This window comes from Myxocyprinus asiaticus, chromosome 14, assembly GCF_019703515.2.
Source record: "Myxocyprinus asiaticus isolate MX2 ecotype Aquarium Trade chromosome 14, UBuf_Myxa_2, whole genome shotgun sequence".
In the NCBI taxonomy this organism is placed as follows: domain Eukaryota; kingdom Metazoa; phylum Chordata; class Actinopteri; order Cypriniformes; family Catostomidae; genus Myxocyprinus; species Myxocyprinus asiaticus.
The window spans coordinates 35,002,583-35,025,463 of record NC_059357.1 but is presented as its reverse complement, the minus strand read 5'-3'; the positions used below and the strand labels follow the sequence as shown (position 1 = coordinate 35,025,463).

Here is a 22,881-nt window from a genome sequence, read left to right as displayed (position 1 = left end):
AACACACTTATTAATGTGGCCACTGACTTTTTCATAGTTTTCTGTTTCAATTAACATGGTGTGATTAAGAAGCTGTAGTTTATGCTGATGCACCTCTTATGCTCTTTTCCCCTACCTGTGTTTTTCTACTTCTTCCTGAAGTTAAACCGATCATCAATGAGACAAAACTGGCTCCCAAAGTGCCTGTGTTTCGAGGCTATCTAACGGTGCTTGTATGTGAAGCAGAGGGATACCCAAAACCAACAATCAGCTGGGGCAGCATCACTAATGTTATAGCTGATGGTGGAAATCTTACTATAACAGAAGAAACACCTGAGAATATTTATTGCATTGCAAGCAATTCCGCCGGCACCACAACCAGAAATGTAACAGTGGTCTTAAAAGGTAACGGTTTCAGTTTGCTTTAGTAATACTAACAGTAGTACTTCCATTTCTGTGTAATTACATTGCAATTATTAATTGTATTGAATCCGGAACATTCCTTTAATAACTGTTTTAAATGTTTATTCGTTTTCTTTGATTGTGTCTGATTTTATGGTATCTTTTATTTCTTTTGACACAGAGGATCACCTGCCTTTAATAGCAGGTCTTGTTGCAATCACAGTGGCATTCATTTCAGTCATCTTCATCTTCATCTACTCAATCTACTACAAAAAAGCCAAGATGGGCCAATATAGCCTGAAGGATGCCAAACCTAGTGCACAAAATGGAAATATAGCACAGAATGGCAAAGACAACACTATCCCCATGAAGAAACTCTCTCAGAGCAAAATACCTATTTAGGTGATGAATCACTGCGTTTCTCTCTGCTGAGCCCCATTATCCACCATCTCCTCAGACAGATCATCTGGAGAGCAGCTTGTGAGAGGATCTGAGATCACACTGGAAGTCTCTGGACCACTGCTTAGTGGCTAGTTTCTTCAATTTGTACATTATTTTTATTTAAGGACCATTGTTCCATTCACTTCATTTTATATCAACTGCTAATTAAATTGCAATGCAATTTCTTTTAGTATCTTTAACAAGATCTGCTGTTCAAGTCAAGACAAGTCAAGTGAAGTCAATGGACCTGCAGAATATATTTGACAGAACAAATGTTGCATTGGTGACTAAGAAGTGCTGAATAAATGTGTAGCCACAGTTTATAACTATGGGCCTGTTTCCTGGAATGGACATTTTTCCATTTTTTCCAGCTTTTTTCAGGAATCTTGATGTAAGAGAATGTTCATCAACCACAACATAATATTACTTGGTTGAGTAATATTTGCTTTGCTCACAGATTTAAGGGAATGAAGTGCAACAGTGCCCACCTACTTTTTAAGCCATCTTAGTTACAGAGGTATTTTTCCCATTCATTTTTTTCCATAGGGGTTTCATGAAATCCTTAATCAAAGAGTTTTAAGCCATGAACCAAACCAACAGAGGTGAATCACAAAATTACAAACTTTGTTTTAAAGCAAAAAAGTTTCAAAAAATCAGACAAAAGACAAAGGTACAAGACTGTGTACTTACCGTCTTTCATGAGGGCACGGACTGTAATCCCATGAAGCATTGGGAATGATGTAATCAAATTAAAAACAATGGAAAAATATAAAACATTTGACCTAAAGTTGTTGATTGTAAGTATAGAATAAATATAAATCTTTGACTTCTATATATAATATAAATCTGACTCGACTTCATCTCTTGTTTGGTGCGCTCTGTTGGTCGCAATTTTCTGATTGGTGGAACATTTCTCATTAGGATCATGGGTAGTGTGGTTCTTCACCAGGAATTCTGCTATTAAACACGATTTCTAAAAAATTACATTGAAATAACATGGACTGATGGCTTAAACAGGAGCATATACCATCGATTAAACCTCGGAGATCACAGTAGTTCTGTCTTTAAAGATTTATTTTACCTTTAATAGTCAATTTCCCTAAGGAAAAATGTATGGGATTTTTACTTCTGGAACCAGAATGTTGAGCTCTATTGCATGCTTTTAAGCTTTTGTTAGATTCTTGTATATTGTGCAACAAAACTATTATTTTGTGTATGTCTCAGGCACATTATTTTTAATCATTTTTAATATTTATGTTTTTTCAAATGCTATATATATATATATTGAGAAAGACACTATGGTTGAGCCTGTTACATCTTTAAACAAATCAGTATTTTAAAGTTTTAATTAGAAGTCTGAATCCTCTGGAGAAATTGGCACTTCAGAGGATGGAAATATAGCACAGACAAAACTTGGAAATGAGGTCTCTGCTGAACCTGTGGGATCATATTGTGATGAGTTTCTGGAAGTTGTCTCAGGCCTCAGTGTCTGAGGAGGAGCTGGATGTAAAGTTTCTGTGCCAGTTTTATGGCTCAAGCTGTGTAATATTGTTAATTCTCTCATTGAATCTCTATTTTTTTTATGTAGAATGTAATCTTCCTCACTAACCTCGTGGGGATTAAAATGTATTCACCATCTGTCCTTATAAACACGTAACAGATGGGTTTTATATTTGTAAATGCATTTGCAAACATAAAAAAACATTAATATTTGAGAAAATTCTTGAATAAAAGTATTTTACGTCTTTACTGACCAAGCTTATCTTGCAAAATAAATGAAGAGTTTCTGTTGAATTTAAACTATTGTCTGCATTTGGTTAAGGCATTTCATCTGCAAACTACTAGAGAGATGCAGTGTGAATAATATAGTATATTTTTATATATTATAGTATATTTTATATATCAAACATAGAAAAAGTGTTATATAGAACAGTTTGAGCATTATATTAATCCAGGAAAATAAGGATGAGACTGTAAGGTCTTCGTGACCTTGCTGAGAGAAATCTGGGCACTAAGCCATGACAGAAAAATACTAGGGGGAGAATACTCTTCAAAGCACTGAATGGCACAGACAATGGTTAAAGTTATTGTACAGTGCATCCGGAAAGTATTCACAGCGCTTCTCTTTTTCCACGTTTTGTTATGTTACAGCCTTATTCCAAAATGGATTAAATTCATTATTTTCCTCAAAATTCTACAAACAATACCCCATAATGACAACGTGAAAGAAGTTTCTTTGAAATCTTTGCAAATTTATAAAACAATAAATAAATAAATAAATAAAATGATTTAAATCACATGTACATAAGTATTCACAGCCTTTGCTCAGTACTTTGTTGAAGCACCTTTGGTACCAATTACAGCCTCAAGTCTTTTTGAGTATGATGCTACAAGCTTGGCACACCTATTTTTGGGCAGTTTCTCCCATTCTTCTTTGCAGGACCTCTCAAGCTCCATCAGGTTGGATGGGGAGCGTCGGTGCACAGCATTTTCAGATCTCTCCAGAGATGTTCAATCGGGTTCAAGTCTGGGCTCTGGCTGGGTCACTCAAGGACATTCACAGAGTTGTCCCGGAGCAACTCCTTTGTTATCTTGGCTGTGTGCTTAGGGTCGTTGTCCTGTTGGAAGATGAACCTTCGCCCCAGTCTGAGGTCCAGAGTGCTCTGGAGCAGGTTTTCATCAAGGATGTCTCTGTACATTGCTGCATTCATCTTTCCCTCGATCCTGACTAGTCTCCCAGTTCCTGCCACTGAAAAACATCCCCACAGCATGATGCCGCCACAAACCATGCTTCACTGTAGGGATGGTATTGGCCAGGTGATGAGCGGTGCCTGGTTTCCTCCAGACATGACGCTTGCCATTCAGGCCAAAGAGTTCAATCTTTGTTTCTCATGGTCTGAGAGTCCTTCAGGCGGGCTGTCATGTGCCTTTTACTGAGGAGTGGCTTCCGTCTGGCCACTCTACCATACAGGCCTGATTGGTGGAGTGCTGCAGAGATGGTTGTTCTTCTGGAGTTTCTGTTGAATTTAAACTATTGTCTGCATTTGGTTAAGGCATTTCATCTGCAAACTACTAGAGAGATGCAGTGTGAATAATATAGTATATTTTTATATATTATAGTATATTTTATATATCAAACATAGAAAAAGTGTTATATAGAACAGTTTGAGCATTATATTAATCCAGGAAAATAAGGATGAGACTGTAAGGTCTTCGTGACCTTGCTGAGAGAAATCTGGGCACTAAGCCATGACAGAAAAATACTAGGGGGAGAATACTCTTCAAAGCACTGAAAAACATCCCCACAGCATGATGCTGCCACCACCATGCTTCACTGTAGGGATGGTACTGGCCAGGTGATGAGCGGTGCCTGGTTTCCTCCAGACATGACGCTTGCCATTCAGGCCAAAGAGTTCAATCTTTGTTTCTCATGGTCTGAGAGTCCTTCAGGTGCCTTTTGGCAAACTCCAGGCGGGCTGTCATGTGCCTTTTACTGAGGAGTGGCTTCCGTCTGGCCACTCTACCATACAGGCCTGATTGGTGGAGTGCTGCAGAGATGGTTGTTCTTCTGGAAGGTTCTCCTCTCTCCACAGAGAAATGCTGGAGCTTTGTCAGAGTGACCATCGGGTTCTTGGTCACCTCCCTGACTAAGGCCCTTCTCCCCCGATCGCTCAGTTTGGCTGGGTGGCCAGCTCTAGGAAGAGTCCTGGTGGTTCCAAACTTCTTCCATTTACAGATGATGGAGGCCACTGTGCTCATTGGGACCTTCAACGCTGCAGAAATTTTTCTGTACCCTTCCCCAGATCTGTGCCTTGATACAATCTTGTCTCGGAGGTCTACAGACAGTTCCTTGGACTTCATGGCTTGGTTTGTGCTCTGACATGCACTGTTAACTGTGGGACCTTATATAGACAGGTGTGTGCCTTTCCAAATCACGTCCAATCAACTGAATTTACCACAGGTGGACTCCAATCAAGTTGTAGAAACATCTCAAGGATGATCAGTTGAAACAGGATGCACCTGAGCTCAATTTTGAATGTCATGGCAAAGGCTGTGAATACTTATGTACATGTGATTTTTTTTTTCCGTTTTTTATTTTTAATAAATTTGCAAAGATTTCAAACAAACTTCTTTCATGTTGTCATTATGGGGTATTGTTTGTAGAATTTTGAGGAAAATAATGAATTTAATCCATTTTGTAATAAGGCTGTAACATAACAAAATGTGGAAAAAGTGAAGCGCTGTGAATACTTTCCGGATACACTGTGTACTTTCATAATAAATGAATTTAAAAGGTTATTTTTAAAAATAGACTAACTGCCAGAATTCCACCATTAAAAAGAAGTCAGAGAGTCTGTGAAATAATGGTGGCGAACAAGGAGGGTTGAGAAGCACGCTTATTGGTTAAGATAACAGGATGGGTGTACGTATGAGGTAATGTGTGATAAGAGAAGTGTATAAACAAGTAAGCTTTGAATGAGAGTATCAGACGATACAGCTGGCGTCTCGGCTTTGTTGTTTTTCTCAAAGACATCTGGAACCCCTGACTTCAAGAGTTTTCTTACTGAGAGAGAAAAAGAGTCTTCAATATTCCACGACAAAAACTAAACAATAATGCTACTTTAACTCACCTCAACTGTCTTCATTTTGGGCATTTTATTGTTTGCTACGTGTCACGGGTATATTTATTTTTCACAACATGTAAACAAATTTCATGTCAGGTTTTGCATAAACTTGTAAGGGATATATCAATACATTTCACTCAAGTTGTCATGCTTATAATTTGTAATTAAACATTTTGTATTTCATTAGCAAAGAAATGCCAAATTAAGTATATTCACTAGTGGTCTCAGACCTTTGGACCACACTGTAAGTAACAAAGTAACAAAACTAATTAAAAAATGGTCTTAGACATCATATTGCTACTAGTGCATTTCTGAAGTTGTAAATTCAGTACTGTAAAAGCAATTCAATGCAACCGCACTGAACACAAATAGGCCTTCTATTATTTGCCTTGTATTTTCAAGAGTGGAAATTTGTGACCTGTTCCATCATTTTGAGTCACTTTGTCTCGGAACATATTTGAAGTTTTATGGATTAAAATGTAAAGTAAAGCATTTGAATGATTATCAGCCAACATTTAATTGATTAGGCTATATATCGACAACAGTTTTGAGTAGAAACATAATAATTATGTTGTTAAAAGCTTAGACTTTCCTTTTTATTTAAATGCATAATTAGCATAATAATTAGTTACTGTATTCCAATTCATTTTGTTTTTGTAAAAAAAAAAAAAAAAAAAAAAAATATATATATATATATATATATATATATATATATATATAGTGTAATACATTACATTTTACATTCTTGTAATCAGATTACAGTTACTGAATTGCAATGAATTTAATTGTAAGTACATTATAGGGTTGTGCCTATTTCTAATATATTATTTATGTAGAATACATGAATTATGGCCCAATAATGAGTCATTGTGAAGGAGAAATGTGAGGTGCTGAGTGTACGTATGACTTGTGTGTAACTATTAACAAGAAAGAAATATAGACATTGTTTTGAATTTGTTGTGGAAAAGTGTTTTAGAAAGTAATTTAAAAGTATGTAATTAGTTATGTGATTACTTTTTCAATTAAGTAATTAGTAAAGTTATCTGATTACAATTCAAAGGTGCACTCAGTAACTTTTGTCTTTGTGTCATCTTAGACTTACACTGACACCTAGCGGCATCATTTAAAATAAACAGTTTTCAGTTTCAGATGCCATTGTAGAAATGTAATATTCACAGTCAGCCATTAATACTTTAATCAATGAGTGAAAGTGTCAAATAACAGGATGGTTACTGAGATTAAGCGAGTAGATGTTTGGCTGGTCATGTGATTCTAACATGGCAGCCCCCATGTGTGGACCCTCTCCATGTAGAATAAAACAGCTTTTATAAGGTTTCTGATATGACTGGAGTCTTCATTTTAATGTGTGTGATTTCCTTCAAACAGTATATTGCGAAATTACAATTAATGTATTTAGAAGTTAAACTTTTTTAATGAGGAAAAAAATTACTGAGTGAACCTTGAATAGAAATAATTAGTCATTATGACTATTTTTAAGAAACTTATCCAACACTGTTTAGAACTTCTCAAAATGATGGAGCAGGTCACATTTGAGAAAAACAAGTTGTTCAAAGTCTTTGCTCCGACACAAGTAGGCCTATTGATGAAAAGGTAACACTTTAAAATAAGGTTCCATTTGTTCACATTAGGTATCATGAACTAACAATATCATTAATATGAACAATATGGGCTTTATTTTTGTGAGTGCGCAAAGTGCAGCACAATGCGCTATGACCATGTGCAACATCTTATCCAAATTTCGTGAGAGCACAAAGCGCAAATGGGGGTGGGTGAGAGTGTTTGAGCTACTGTGGGTGTGTTGTATGTAAATTAATTGACGCAAAGCGCAATTCGCTATTTTCCAAAGAATTTGGTCGTTGTGCTAAGACATTTCACTACCAAACTCAGCGCAAAGTCTAAACTCAGTTCCAGCATTTGCAATTCGTAATTTCACCAGCAGGTGGTAATAAAGTTTTTGTCCAAATTCTGAAAGTATAGAACATCAAATAATGTCCCTGAAAATCGCTGTTTGTTGAATCAAAAACTTATGAGATTGGTGCTACATTGTCTAGAGGTCATGGTTTATTTTTTCAATTATTATTATTATTATTTTATTGTTATGTTTAAGTCACTGCAAAAGGGCCAGTGGAAGAAGGAGAGAGTAAAATGTTTGGATTTGGTATGTTTTTTTTGTTTTTTTTTAATTTATTTTTTTCTTGTTACCAATTCGTTATTTTGATTATATTTTCTTTTCGTTTGAAATGTAATTTGAATTTAGTTTAATTGGTTTAATTTTTTCGTTTTCAAAAATCGTTTTTCGTATCACAATCCCCTGTTACTGGGATGGTGAGGTTAATGTATATTGTGTATATAATATATACAATGTATGAAAATAGGTAAACAAATTAGTCAGGGTGACTTGGTTTCATTAGTTTGATTATTTATAAATGAATACTGCATTTAACATTTCTGGGAGTTTAATACGAGGTTCAATGAGACATAGTGAATTTTATTTGTATTTTTGCAACTGCGCTGGGAGTATATAAAGCTGAATAGTTTCTCGTGATACGGCGGGTGAGGACTCTCGTTTATGTTAATGAGACTGGAGCTGAAGAAGAAATCACACCAGGCGCTCTGCATGCGAGTATATAAACTCAAGAGACTACAGCCTGAGTAGCCGAATCAGTTGGGAAACGATGATAAATAATTTCTGTGTACATTATATTGTGACTCGTTGGAAAACAGGCCATACAGAAGAGGTAAGAAGCGTTATTCGAGGCAAAATGTATACTAAAGCCGTAGCGGAAGTAGATTTACCCTGCGTGCGGTGACGTAGTTTTCAAGTCGTGTGAAAAAGGCTGGTTGGTTTCGACTAAAAAGACGCTTGTCTCATGCATGGCTGTAGTTATGAGTCAGTCAACTAGTCTAGTTTTATTTTCAGTGAAATAACGACCTGATAGTGAATGTTGATTTAACATCGAAATTGACGACTCATTCATCATCTCGCTTATAAACATCTCGCTCCTTTAATTATGTTAGTAAAAACAATGTTAGATCCCCTTTTTATTGCCTCAGATTTTTGAAGTGAAACTCATAAAGGCGATTCATTCTTTGCCTGTCACTGTCTGGCTTCTCTCATTCAACACGTCCTGTGTTTGGGAGCCTCCCATTTGAAATGACAGTGGGATCTGCTTTAATTTGGGTGGGGTGTTTTACGATTCATTTGTTCGCGGAACCGCACACCGTTTCTTGTCCGGTCGACACTTTTTTTCTTTGAACCAACAATATGCTTCAGGGTTTTCTTGGACTTGTTTATCTCTCAGCAGTTGTACAGAGTCTCTCAGGTTTGTATGTTGACCTAATTCCCGTTTCCATTCGTCAGATACACGAAGCGCAAACATTCTGGTATGAGCCGAAATATGCTTTACACTTTAACTTTGTCAAATGATGTCATATGAATGAGAGTTGCTGTTGTTTTCTGGCCTGCATTTTGCTGTGAGCAGGATTTGAATAATTCATTACTGTATGAAGCATTAATGTACACTCAAGAGTCATCCTTATGGTTATGTGTTGTTATGATCATTAAGAATGTGGTCTTATATAAGTACACCATATTTTCTTTTAGGGTTGGTCCATTCAAGGCTTCAGCAGTGTGTGTAACATGCATTCACTTTCCCAAATGTCATCATTCTGTATCAGAAAAGCTTTTTAGTTTGATGCCGAGATAAGAAAATATAGGATTACAAACTGTCATAGACTGATGTTCTTTTACAACAACCAAAAAACAACCTTTTCTTGTGCGTTTTGTCTGCAGTTGGTCAAACTTTACAAGTTACTTCATTCTGACCAGGAATCCAGACTCATGTGTGCTTGTGATAGCTTGTTTTATCTGTTTGTTTTTTCGGTCAAGTAAATGGTACTAGAATGCCGATATTCAACATACTTGTTTTTAAGTCATGGTCCACTCTTCAATGTGTTTACACATGCAGAATGCCCTGTTCAGCTCAACCCACCGAGAGCTGTTGCGAGGTACGCCAGTTCTGTTTCAGTTAACTGTAGCACTAATGTCCCTCATGGTGAGATGGGATGGGAAGCCACTGAGGGAAGTGTACCCATGACCAATGACAGTCTGATCACCTGGAATGTACAAAACCTGAGACAATGGGACATAGAGCCAATCTGCTACATCAACTATAATGGAACACAATGTGAATCACGTCTCCCAGTCACTATTTACAGTGAGTTTTTTTTTATATTTTTACCTATCTGAAAAATCAACTGTTAATGTATACAGTAATTACTGTGGATTTCAGAGTCTTTATATCTCCCCCACAGAGACTCCAGACAGTGTGAAGATCAAGAGTCACATAGGACCATTTACTGAAGGCACAGAAATTTTACTCTTATGTGACATTCAGAATGTGGCTCCGGTTAATAATCTCACTGTGAAATGGTTCAAAGGAGAGACTCTGGTGGATCTCGCCACCTTCAGTGACAAAACCAAGACTCCAGTGAGTGAATCTGCAACACTCTTGATCACTGCAAACAGAACTGATGATGGAGTTCAGTACAGGTGTGAAGCAGAACTGAAACTGGGACCAGACGGACCTCAACCTCCTCCTAGAGTGACATCAGAACCTCTCAAAATGACAGTTCATTGTAAGTCTATTTATTGCTAAACTAGAAACATTTGCAAGAAAAGCTTGCTGTCTAGAGAGAGTCTGGAGAGTTTAAACTAATACTAAAGGCTGATTTATACTTCTGTGTCGAACCTACGGCATAGGTTCTGCGTAGTGGCCAGCGCGTTGGTTTGCATTTATAGTTTTGCGTCGTTCTGTGATTACACAGCCAAAATGCTAATTATACATTCATAAAGTATTTATTAAAAGTATTGTAGCATTAAAAATGAGTTTAAAGTATGTGAACATGTTGAAATATAGGCACATACATATTATTTATTATACATGTTATGTGCACTGCAGGGAGCAAATAAATGAGAAAAATACTCTATGCTTGCTCTTGAGTCGCTTAAATAATAATAAATAAGTATTTTGGCATACTTTTGACATTCCGTGCTGAAAGCGAAATCATCAAATTAATAAATAACTATTTGCTTGGTGAACACTAAAGACTTTACAATGAATATATAGTCAATATAACCAACTCATACCAGGTGCTTTTTAATTAGCTGACAAATGAGAACTTATCAAATATGATTATTTACTGTACACAATATTGTCAAACATACGGTCAAATCATCATGCAAATCGGAAAGTTGGCGAATAGAATACAACACGTGTTATTTCACTCACATATCAAATTAATATCAAGTAAAAGCCCTGAAAAAAAAAAGGCTTTTAGAGTTTATAAGCTGTAAACATATGTCTTTTGTTGCGTTTCGCTTGTAACTTCATGAAACACAAACAGAACATAAAAACAGAAGATGCTCCCAATTGAGACAATTACTTTAATGGTTCCGAGTCCAAATACAATGTGATATAATGCATAGATATTAAAATAATCTAGGTTAATTGCGATGCTACCTCAGATAACTTTATTATCCTGGGGGAAGTCTCTGGTTACAAAGCGGACCAATCACAGCTGTTGTGGTCTGCGTCGACATGACATGCAGTTACATTTTTGAAGAGGCGCACTTCAGGCTATGGCATAACCTACGCCGCAGCCTGACGCATTGTAGCTACTCCGTAGGTTCGACGCAGAAGTATAAATCGTCTTTAACATTACCACCAATTTTGAGCTAAAGTGATTTAAAAATGGGCAGCTGTCAAACTGCATACCACATGCAGTGGTTCACATATTGACTTCAGAAAGAAAATTCTGTCATCATTTAGTCAACCTCATGTTGTCTCAAACACATGTCACTTTTTTTCTTCAGTGGAACACAAAGGTAAATGCTAGGCAGAATGATAGCATCAGTCACCATTCACTTTCATTGTACAGAGAAAAAAATTGCAATGAAACAGAATTTTCTTTTTTGGGTAAACTATCCCTTTAAGAGTTGTATGTAACCACAACTTTTAAATGGATAGTTCACTCAAAACTGATACACTCTAATAGCAGCTGTTTTTAATACATATATATTAAAAACAGCTGCTAATAGAGCGAATCAGTCTAGTGCCGGAAGTAAAAATACCATTCATTTTCGCCTAATTGATTTTTAATGATAACTTAAAAACTTTATAGACAGACCGTGAGCTCAGAGGTTGTTAATCAATGGTATATGCATTTGTTGAAGCCATCAGTCCACGTTATTTCTTCTTCATTTAAAAAAAACCAAACATGTTTAATAGCAGAATTTCTGATTAAGAACTACATTACATGTCAGGGGTCGGCAACCTTTTTGACATGGAGTGCCATTATTTTATTTTCCTGGTCAATGGCTGTGCCAAGCCCCTAATTCTATTTAGCATTTTTCTAATTTAATTGTTTATTTTTAATTACAAATGATATTATCAGCAGAAATATTTGTGCAAAACCTGATTATTATGATATAATAATAATCCTGCAAGTGAATTTTTACAGAGCATCTTGTGAAAGTGCTTTAATGAAAGAAAACCTGTCTTTTTGTACAAAATGACAACATATGTCACAAATTTGCTTATTTGATTACTGATCACGAAATTGTGTGGAATCTTAAATATTTCTTATTATGTCATGCATTTGTCAAAATCACGCAGAGCTGCTCACTAGCACACAAGCAACAGCGAGAAAAGAGCAGACTATTTTATTTATGTGACGTTTTTCGCACCTGCAATACAATCTTGATGTAATTCTTCCTCATGAATGGGAAGCTAATCACTTTTAAAGTATGACGAGACTCACGCTGCGTGTGCAAGCCATTCGCGCATCACAAGCCGATCAACTATTTAGACCTATTTGGTGAAACGCACCTGCAAAATCCTAAAACTTTATTTCCAGGTTTAATTTATATTTTGAATAGACCACAATGTGGGTTTATGTTTTCTCTTATAATCGTTTAATGTAATTTTGAGTGTGTCCATGGTTTAAGGAGGGTGTACCTGCATGCGAAATCACAAGGATTAATAGTGGTGTTTTCCTTATGACATGACAAGTTGTTCTGAAAGCAAAAAGAAACAAATGAAAGACATAATGTAGGCTGTCATCAATGCAGCCTGACTGAAGCAAAGCGGGTGTGTTTACTCGCGCGATTAACTGAAAGTGAAGCGCTGCCGGCTCGTGATGCGCGAATGGTTTGCGTGCACTGTACGAGTCTGTTGGGTGTACTGCACTTCATCACATTTTATCCTTTTGTTTAGCCTCCCATTCAGCTCATGAAAACACGTTGCTGCATGATCATGAGGAAGAATTACATCAAGATGTAGATTGGAATGCAGGTGCGGAATTTATTTAAATAAAATAGCCTACTCCTCTCTCGCCGTTGCTGGTGTGCCAGTGATTACCCCTCTGCGTGCCAATGCTGGCACCCCTGCTACATGTGAATCCTGAAAAGAAAAGATCAACCAATAAAAGAATCACGGCAAACAAAAGACGTGAAAACACTCTATGACTGGCCAATCCCATGTCCCACTGTGAATGAAACAATAGAATTGGTCTCCCTACACTCTCAAACTACTTAAAAGTATACATCTAAATCCCGCTGTAGTAATAGCAATAATACATTTTATTTTTATAGCATCATTCAAACATAAAATGCAGCTCAAAGTGCTTTACAGTTGGAAGTATAAAAAACATAGAATTCAACATTTCAGTTAAAGTAAAAGGAATCATGGCTATTAAAATGAAACAGTACAAAGATAAATTATTAAAATTAAAAGAAATGTAGGGAAAACAAAAGTAAAAAGATACAAATGTACTCCCGATTTACAATTTCTCCCGATAAACTCACGATCAAGTCAGGTCAAGTCATTTTTATTTGTATAGCCCCTTTCACAACACACATCGTTTCAAAGCAGATTTACAGAAGATCATGCATTAACAGAAAATGATACCGTAATATCTATAAAGTCTTCGAGTCATCATTGTGTAGTTTGATTAAACTATGGATTTTGTTTTATTAAAAAACAGATGGTTCAATATAAATGTTCAATAAGTGTACACAATAAGTGTGTATTGTTACACAGATCCAACAATGTATGAATACTATCACTGAGTCAAAGTGCTGGTGAAGAAAAAAAGAATATATAAAGTAAATAAAAATAAATAAAAACAAAACCTTAAAAATACATAAACCTTAAAAATAAACCAACACAGATGTATACATAAATAAGATAAATAATCAAAGAAATAAAAACAATTATTTGTATTATAATAATAATAATAATAATAATAGTCATGGGTTAGGAAAGTTCTTAGCATATAATTAAGCATATATACTTTTTATTATTAATAACTCAAAAAGCATTTATTGATAAAACTGTGAAGGATGTGTTAAGGGACTATCTGAATACAGTTCTTGGTATTATTCAACTTCAGTGTAGTATTACTGACCGATACTGCTGCTCCCTATATGTATATTACACAGTCTGCGTTGTGCGCCTACTCCCTACGGGGGCACCATCCTACCTACATACGAACCCCCCCAAAATAAAAAATAAAATCTACCTATTTTTCACAATCTGATGTTGCCAGGTATGATCTGAATACTATGCAATAAGCTTAAGATGTATTGAAAATAAATAAACAATTTCAATCATTTTAATTTGTGTCATTCACAATGCTTCATGGGATTGTAGTTCATTTCTCCCATGAAAGATGGTAAGTACACAGTTTTTTTTACCTTTTGTCTTTTTGTCTGATGTTGAATGCTTTTTGCTTCAAATCAAAGTTTGTAATCTTGTTATTCACCTCAGAGATGGTTGGTTTGGTTCTTGGCTTTTAACTTTTTTTTTATGAAGAATTTTATGAAATCCCTATGGAAATTATGAATGGAAAAATACTTAGAGTTGGCTAAGATGGGTAAAAATGTTAAATAACATTAATAACATTATTAAATAACATGGCCATACTTTTGTTCTGAGAAGTGTGTCTCCTCTGCCTTCAGATAAACCAAAGCACTCCAGTTCATTGGAGATTATCAAAGAAAAAGATGGAACGTTCACTCTAAATTGTACAGTGGTGGCAAACCCGGCTCCTACGTACACTTGGCAGTCCACATATTTGCAAGAGAAGAAAACCTCCTCAGTGCTCTCATCCTCCACACTTACTCCAGGCAACTACACGTGCACTGCCACAAACTTTCTAGGAGAATCCAGCAAAGTGTTCATTATCGAACCTACAGGTAAATTACGTTAGAATAACAGACTAATCTGTGTTTACTTTCTTCTTAGGTAGTTAATTTGTATGTATTACATACTGTATACATACAGTTGAAGTCAGAAGTTTACATACACCTTAGCCAAATACATTTAAACTCAGTTTTTCACAATTCCTGACATTTAATCATAGAAAACATTCCCTGTCATAGGTCAGTTAGGATCACTACTTTATTTCAAGAATGTGAAATGTCAGAATAATAGTAGAGAGAATGATTATTTCAGCTTTTATTCCTTTCATCCCATTCCCAGTGGGTCAGAAGTTTACATACACTTTGTTAGTATTTGGTAGCATTGCCTTTAAATTGTTTAACTTGGGTCAAATGTTTTGGGTAGCCTTCCACAAGCTTCTTACAATAAGTTGCTGGAATTTTGGCCCATTCCTCCAGACAGAACTGGTGTAACAGAGTCAGATTTGTAGGCCTCCTTCCTCGCAGTTGCTTTTTCAGTTCTACCCACAAATTTTCTATCGGATTGAGGTCAGGGCTTTGTGATGGCCACTCAAATACCTTGACTTTGTTGTCCTTAAGCCATTTTGCCACAACTTTGGAGGTATGCTTGGGGTCATTGTCCATTTGGAAGACCCATTTGTGACCAAGCTTTAACTTCCTGGCTAATGTCTTGAGATGTTACTTCAATATATCCACATAATTTTCCTTCCTCATGATGCCAGCTATTTTGTGAAGTGCACCAGTCCCTCCTGCAGCAAAGCACCCCACAGCATGATGCTGCCACCCCAATGCTTCACGGTTGGGATGGTGTTCTTTGGATTGCAAGCCTCACCCTTTTTCCTCCAAACATAACAATGGTCATTATGGCCAAACAGTTCAATTTTTTTAATTAGACCAGAGGACATTTCTTTCAAAAAGTAAGATCTTTGTCCCCATGTGCACTTGCAAACTGTAGTCTGGCTTTTTTTATGGCGGTTTTGGAGCAGTGGCTTCTTCCTTGCTGAACAGCCTTTCAGGTTATGTTGATATAGGGCTCGCTTTACTGTGGATATAGATACTTGTCTACCTGTTTTCTCCAGCATCTTCACAAGGTCCTTTGCTGTGTGGTCCCATGGTGTTTATACTTGCGTACTATCGTTTGTACAGATGAACGTGGTACCTTCAGGCATTTGGAAATTGCTCCCAAGGATGAACCAGACTTGTGGAGGTTCACAATTTTTTTTCTGAGGTCTTGGCTGATTTATTTTGATTTTCCCATGGTGTCAAGCAAAGAGGCACTGAGTTTGAAGGTAGGACTTAAAATACATCCACAGGTACACCTCCAATTAAGTACACCTCCTATCATTTTCTGGAATTTTTCCAAGCTGCTTAAATGCACAGTTAACTTAGTGAATGTGAACTTCTGACCCAGTTGAATTGTGATATAGTCAATTAAAAGTGAATCTGTCTGTAAACAATTGTTGGAAAAATTAAGTAGATGTCCTAAATGACTTGCCAAAACTATAGGTTGCTAAAATGAAATCTGTGGAGTGGTTAAAAAATTAGTTTTAATGACTTCAACCTAAGTGTATGTAAACTTCTGACTTCAACTGTACATTGATCAACCACAACATTAAAACCACCTGCCTAATATTGTGAAGGTCCCCCTCGTGCCTCCAAAACAGCACCAACCCATATCTCAGAATAGCATTCTGAGATGATATTCTTCTTACCACAGTGGTACAGAGTGGTTATCTGAGTTAACATAGACTTTATCAGCTCGAAACAGTCTGGCCATTCTCTGTTGACCTCTCTCCTCAACAAGGCATTTATGTCCACAGAACTGCTGCTCACTGGATGTTTTTTGTTTTTGGCACCATTCAGAGTATTCTAGAGACTGTTGTGTTTGTGAAAATCCCAGGAGATCAGCAATTACAGAAATACTCAAACCAGCTTGTCTATTTAATCAGCCAATTGTGTGGCAGCAGTGCATAAAATCATGCAGATATGGGTCAGGAGCTTCAGTTATTGTTCACATCAACCATCAGAATGGGGAAAATGTGATCTTATTGATTTGGAGCGTGGCATGATTGTTGGTGTCAGATGGGCTGGTTTGAGTATTTCTGTAACTGCTGATCTCCTGGAATTTTCACACACAACAGTCTAGAGAATTTACTCTGACTGGTGCCAGAAACAAAAAACATCCAGTGAGCGACAGTTCTGTGGACGGAAATGCCTTGTTGATGAGTGAGATCACCGGAGAATGGCTGGACTGTTTCGAACTGACAAAGTCTACGGTAACTCAGATAACCACTCTGTACAATTGTGGTGAAAAGAATAGCATCTCAGAATGCTATTCTGAGATGCGGGTTGGCTCTGTTTTGGTGGCACGAGGGGATCCCACAGTCTACCTTGCGAGCATGGCGTACGACACCCAGAGGAATTAATTGAAAACACCTGCTCAGCTCCGTTCACCATGCGCCAGTGGATACATATTAGTGTTAAGGTTCGGGAATGCTCTTTCTGCATTCCAAGTTCTCTTGTGCATGGTCAAGTGCTCAGCCTTTTAAAGGATTCTCTTTTTACCATGAGCAAATAACTATGACTTTTTTCATAATGAAATTGGCGTCACGCAAACTGTGCGTGTTTCAAACAGTTACACGGACAAACTAAGTATACTTTGGCCATTAGTGGGTTGGCAAAATAGTGTGCGCAAAGCATAAATGGGTTTGGTCAAGTGCAATTTAATTCGGAGGTTCTTCTCTGGTTATTGCCTTGTCTGCATCCTAATATGTATTCCATTCCCTGTCAAGCAACATCAATATAAATGAAGACAGTACGTTCAAAAGAATTTGGTGGTGTAAATGGGCTGCATGCAAGACACAGAAGAAGAATAGAAATATGGACCATTTGTCTTACATTCTTTTGCGCTTTACTTTGTCCCTGTTGAATGTCAGAGAAGGATGTGGCTGCAAAAAAGGGCAGGTGCTCCAAACTGCCAGCAAAGATATACAGAGCCCCTAACCTAATTATTTCCCTAACCCTGTGTGGAAGTGCTGCCCCCTTTTTGAGTTGGCCCAACCCCCTTCTGGAGTTACCCCACCCCATTTTGAAGATCCCTGTGCTGCAGTTGTATCTACTTGGGATGTCAGACATATTTTTATGACAATGTGGTGTTCGTCAGGACTAATTGGATGTAGGCTGCATTAAATTTATAAAGAATGTAAGTTTGCTATTTTGCAAACAAGTTTGCATCAATCAAATTTGCATTTAATCATGAGGCAGCAACAATAGTCTTGTATTGAAGTTCCTACCAGGCAGTCCCAGGACTGCTGCTGGCATTCTAATAACAGTTCTGTGTTTTATTTTTGTGGTGTAAAAGCAGCTGAGTCACACTTGTGTAGCTGAGGCTTTAGAGACAGAAATTCAGCATTGAAGAACTCTTCCTTTTGTAAAATAATTAATGCCACTTTTTTCCCCCACAGGTCGCACCACATTCTGGGTTATTCTTTCAGTCGGCCTGGGGTTAGGTGCAGTATTAACATTATTGGTGTCTTATTCAATATATAAGAGTATGTCTTCCCAGAATTATGTCATTTGATTGACTTGCAAGAGGTGCATCTCAAAGAGGGACTTTCTACTCAGGGAGTCCATGAAAAACTTGATTATTACGGATTGTTCTTTAAATTCCTGGCTTGATATGCATGGCTTTAAATATCTGATCCAGGCGTGATACAGATGTGGAAAGAAGAGCTTTGGGGTACTAACACTTTGCTACAAGACACCACTGATTTCATTATCTTCGACATGATTGTATTAATTTTAAAGGTTAGCTTTTTAATTTTATATAGCTGCATGATATTTAGCTTCTTAAAGTTAGTATGAATGAATGGGGCCAGTCACTAGTAAATGCCATAATCTGAAACTTCAAACTTGATATTTGTGTGTGCGCATGTGTTTTCCTGATTACTTATAACACAAAATGATGCCTTGTTGTACTCTATATAAGAACTCTAATGGTACTTCCACATAAAAAAAATGGTTACAATAAGGCATAATTTTATATTATACACACACAGTGGATATAAAAAGTCTACACACCCCTGTTAAAACAACAGGTTTTTGTGATGTAAAAAATTAAAGATAAATCATATCAGATTTTTTTCTGACATCACTACAAGAGCCATGGGCCACAAAGAGCTTACAAAGCATCAGTGGGATCTCATAGTTGAAAGGTATCACTCAGGTGAGGGCTACAAAACAATTTCCAAGGCATTAAATATACCATGGAACACAGTGAAGACAGTCATCAACAAGTGGAGAAAGTATGGCACAACAGTGACATTATCAAGAACAGGATGTCCCTCCAAAATTGATGAGAAGACAAAGAGAAAACTGGTCAGGGAGGCTGTCAAGAGGCCTACAGCAATATTAAAGGAGCTGCAGCTCTTTCTGGCAAGTACTGGTTGCTTCCTACATGTGACAACTATCTCCCGTATTCTTCATCTGTCTGGGCTATGGGGCAGGGTGGCAAGATGCAAGCTTTTTCTGACGAAAAAAACAAAACACCCAAGTGAAGAGATCTTTCAGCATGACAGTGATCCAAAGCACACATCCAAATCAACAAAAGAATGGCTTCAGCAAAAAAAGATTAATGTTTTGGAATGGCCTAGCCAGAGCCAGACCTGAATCCTATAGAAAATCTGTGGGGGGACCTGAAGAGGGCCATACACAGGAGATGCACTCGCAATTTGACATATCTGGAACGTTTTTGCAGAGAAGAGTGGGAAAATATTCCCAAGTCAAAATGTGCCAAGCTAATAGACTCTTATCCAAACAGACTGAGTGCTGTAATAAAATCAAAGGGTGCTTCAACTAAGGGATCAGTGTGTTCAGGGAAGTGCACACTTATGCAGTTAGGTTATTCTAAGTTTTTTATTTTATTTTTCTCTGAAATGTGTCACTTTGGTTTTCAGTGGCATTGCATAGGTTGTAATTTTTGCATTAAAGGTGCAAAAAATTCTGATATGATTTCTTTAATTTTTTTTACGTCATAAAAACCTGCTGTTTTAATGGGTGTTTAGACTTTTTATATCGTGTGTGTGTGTGTGTGTGTGTGTGTGTGTGTGTGTGTGTGTGTGTGAGAGAGAGAGAGAGAGAGAGAGAGAGAGATAGATGCCACCATCTTTAAAAATTCCCAAAGTGAAAATGCATAAGTGAAATCCTATTGTAGCACTGAGCTGTCATATGGCAACATCAGGGACGTATTATGACTTGCAAAGGCCCCGGGGCCAATTATCTCCAAGGGCCCCCTCCACTCCCACCATTGTTGATGGGAATCGCCAAACTGGATGCGCAACCTTAAATCCCAGGGCCCCCCCGGGTAGTCAAGGGCCCCTGGGCACTGGCCCCATTGGCCCGGTAGGTAATCCATCCCTGGGCAACATAGCAATTTTTCCATTGTGGTACATCATTGCCATACGGCAACGCTCATTTTCTCAATATTGTGTAAAAAAAGTTTATCAGTTAACATAAACATCAAATTAGCTTATCAAAGGTGCAGCAAAGAATGCTGAAATGTGTTTAATGGAGCAAGTTGTGGAGTGCTCCTGGATGTTTTTTGCCTGGATGTATATTGTAGTATTTTAATTTTGAAAAAGCATTTATCTATTTCTCTGTGCTCATAATTTGCATTGGTGTCTAGTACAGTTAGGTAGCTAGTAATTACACTAATTATACAATTAGGTACTAATTAATGATTGTAAACAGCGTGTAGGTAATTAGTGAGTATTTTGTGGTACTGTGTAAAATGAAACATTACTGTTATTTTTTTATTTTTTATTATTTATGTGTTATATCTAATATCAGTTACTGTAACATATATTTTTGTTTACGAAGTGTGTGATCAGGAAGACCTCCGTTCCCACTCACAAACAATGCTGTCGTAAACGTACTTATGTTTCACAATCATTTAACTGAGGTGGAGCGGTTCTTTCATCTGTAAGCTTGTCCAACATGTTTATTTCTCATCTGTATGTATTTGTATAAAACATCAAACATTGATACAAAATTGTCCTTTTGTGGAGTGAGGTGTATTTGTATTGTAACACCTCAACCTTTATCAGTAGAAAAATAGCTTGTGGGTTCTGTTGCTTGTTTGCTGGCTAAGTTAACTGGATAAATAGCTACAGAGAATGGAGAAGATAAAACAGCAAACAGAACTGAAAAATTGAACATTGATGTCGATAGGCAATAACTTTATCACAGAGATTGCACTGAATGTCAAAAATCTGAAAATGGGATGTTAACTGAACTTATAGGTACTAATAACGAGTGAAAAAACAGTGTTCTATACATGTTTTCTAGACTGACATATACTGTATGTGTTTATTCAAATACTTAAAAGATTCGTTTTTTTTTTTTTTTTTTTTTTTTTTACCATGACTTCATCATGTATTTTACTGACAATTTTGCCACTAATAAAGCTTTATCATTAAATATCAATTAATATTATTAGTTATGTAATATTGAATAGAATAGTAATATTTTTAGTGTGCGCCATTTCCAATCAAGCTACAATTTGGTCAAATTATGTAAACATTTTGAAAATATTTAATTCTGTGTAAGATGCATAAAATGCTAGTATAGAGGACACCTTCACTGCCACCACAAAATGTTATCTAACAAAAGACATAATTTCAGATGTGGTGGAAATTACATTTGTTAGTTCAGAGAAAAATAAAGACAGAATTCGTATACGTGCAAGGGCGCAGATTTGGCTTGAACATTGCGGTGTGCATAGCTTGTGTTCACTACATAGACTGAGCGCTCAACAGTAAAGGAAACAGTAAAGAGCACGCTGCTCTTAAAGGAGCAGTACCAAATTCTACCTGTTACAAGGGGGTTGTACTTGCTTGTTTTGATTATTTGGGGGAGTATATACCTCCCCCCATCCCCCAGGAATATACGCCCCTGTATGCACGCATATTCAAAGTTGAACATTATTAAATAAAATCACTTGAAATGTGTTTTATCACTTGAAAAGAGTTTATTTTCTAAAAGTCCACAGGGCAAAGAGAAACAATTCACAGTTCTTTTAAAAGACTGAAAGTAATGTTCATTTCCCTTCCACTATTTCCTGCCTTGATGAGTTCTTGGCATTCACTCTTGATGAATATTTGTACACAAAGTTTTTAAGGGGAAAACACTGGTGGAGTTAATGACCAAGATTTACTCCAGTCAATTAAACATCAGTTTTAAAACTTTATTTACTTCTCAACGTATAATTCTATACGCTATATGGAAATTTGCATGGCTTATTTGTCATTGAAATAAGCTTGACATCATGTCACTTTTTATTTTTTATCAGGCTTTTGAAGTTTGTTCAGGTAAATGAGTGCCCTTGGCTGGTACTAATTGTAACTATGACAACTGCGGTGGTGTTTCCAAAAACATAGCACACACAAAGTGTTAGTATGTGCAGAAAAATGTGTTAATCACATCTAGCTTTTATCACTCTGCACCCAATCAAGCTGTGATGTCATTTCCTTAGTGTACCTCTTTGTGAATGTGGTCAATCTCACTTCATGTATTTCATAAAATGGAAGTTTAAATGTTCTGTTTTCGCATTTAAGTTTGTCTTGTGTTTTAGAAATGTCCCAGCTGTAGTGTCCATATAAATACAGAATTATTGAGTAATTATCAATAATGGAAAGGAACAAGAAATCAGAAAACAGAAACAGTACCAAGTCGCTCCCTAGATGGGTCTTTCTTAAACTTCAGGCAATTTCATGACCCAGGGGTTAATTTTTATGAAAATGAACAGATTTAAACTTTTTTCTTTTTTATTACATGGTCACATTAAAACTGTATTTTTACCATGCCTTTATCATTTATTTTTGTTAGTTTTCAAGTGCCTTTTATGTATAGATTTGACCGTTTTAGCCTTGTTCCAGACCCAGACTTTCAATATGAAACAAAAAAATCCATAAAAAATTATACTACAAGTTTAAAGGGATAGTTTACCCAAAAATGAAACTTCACTCATCATTTACTTACAATCATGCCATCCCAGCGTATGACTTTTTTACTTCTGCAGAACAAAAATGAAGATTTTTCATCTAGCATTCTGTGCATGTGTCAGTCGAGCTCAATCAGTCAGTGTAATCGATCTTGAAATCATGATCGTGC

General features: G+C 36.7%; 1 protein-coding gene across 1 annotated transcript in view; it reads left to right on the top strand.

The window, feature by feature from the left end:
- The window catches only part of LOC127452253 (hemicentin-1-like), a 31,219-nt gene extending 11,351 nt beyond the window's left edge, over positions 1–19,868 (top strand). The window contains exons 7-13 of the mRNA XM_051717599.1: positions 142–384; positions 563–781; positions 839–910; positions 9,437–9,685; positions 9,783–10,106; positions 14,491–14,727; positions 18,177–19,868. Of these exons, the coding sequence (XP_051573559.1) occupies positions 142–384; positions 563–781; positions 839–910; positions 9,437–9,685; positions 9,783–10,106; positions 14,491–14,727; positions 18,177–18,292 (1,460 nt within the window). The 3' untranslated portion in view covers positions 18,293–19,868. The remainder of the gene's footprint in view (positions 1–141; positions 385–562; positions 782–838; positions 911–9,436; positions 9,686–9,782; positions 10,107–14,490; positions 14,728–18,176) is intronic.
- The last annotated feature ends 3,013 nt before the right edge of the window (positions 19,869–22,881 follow it).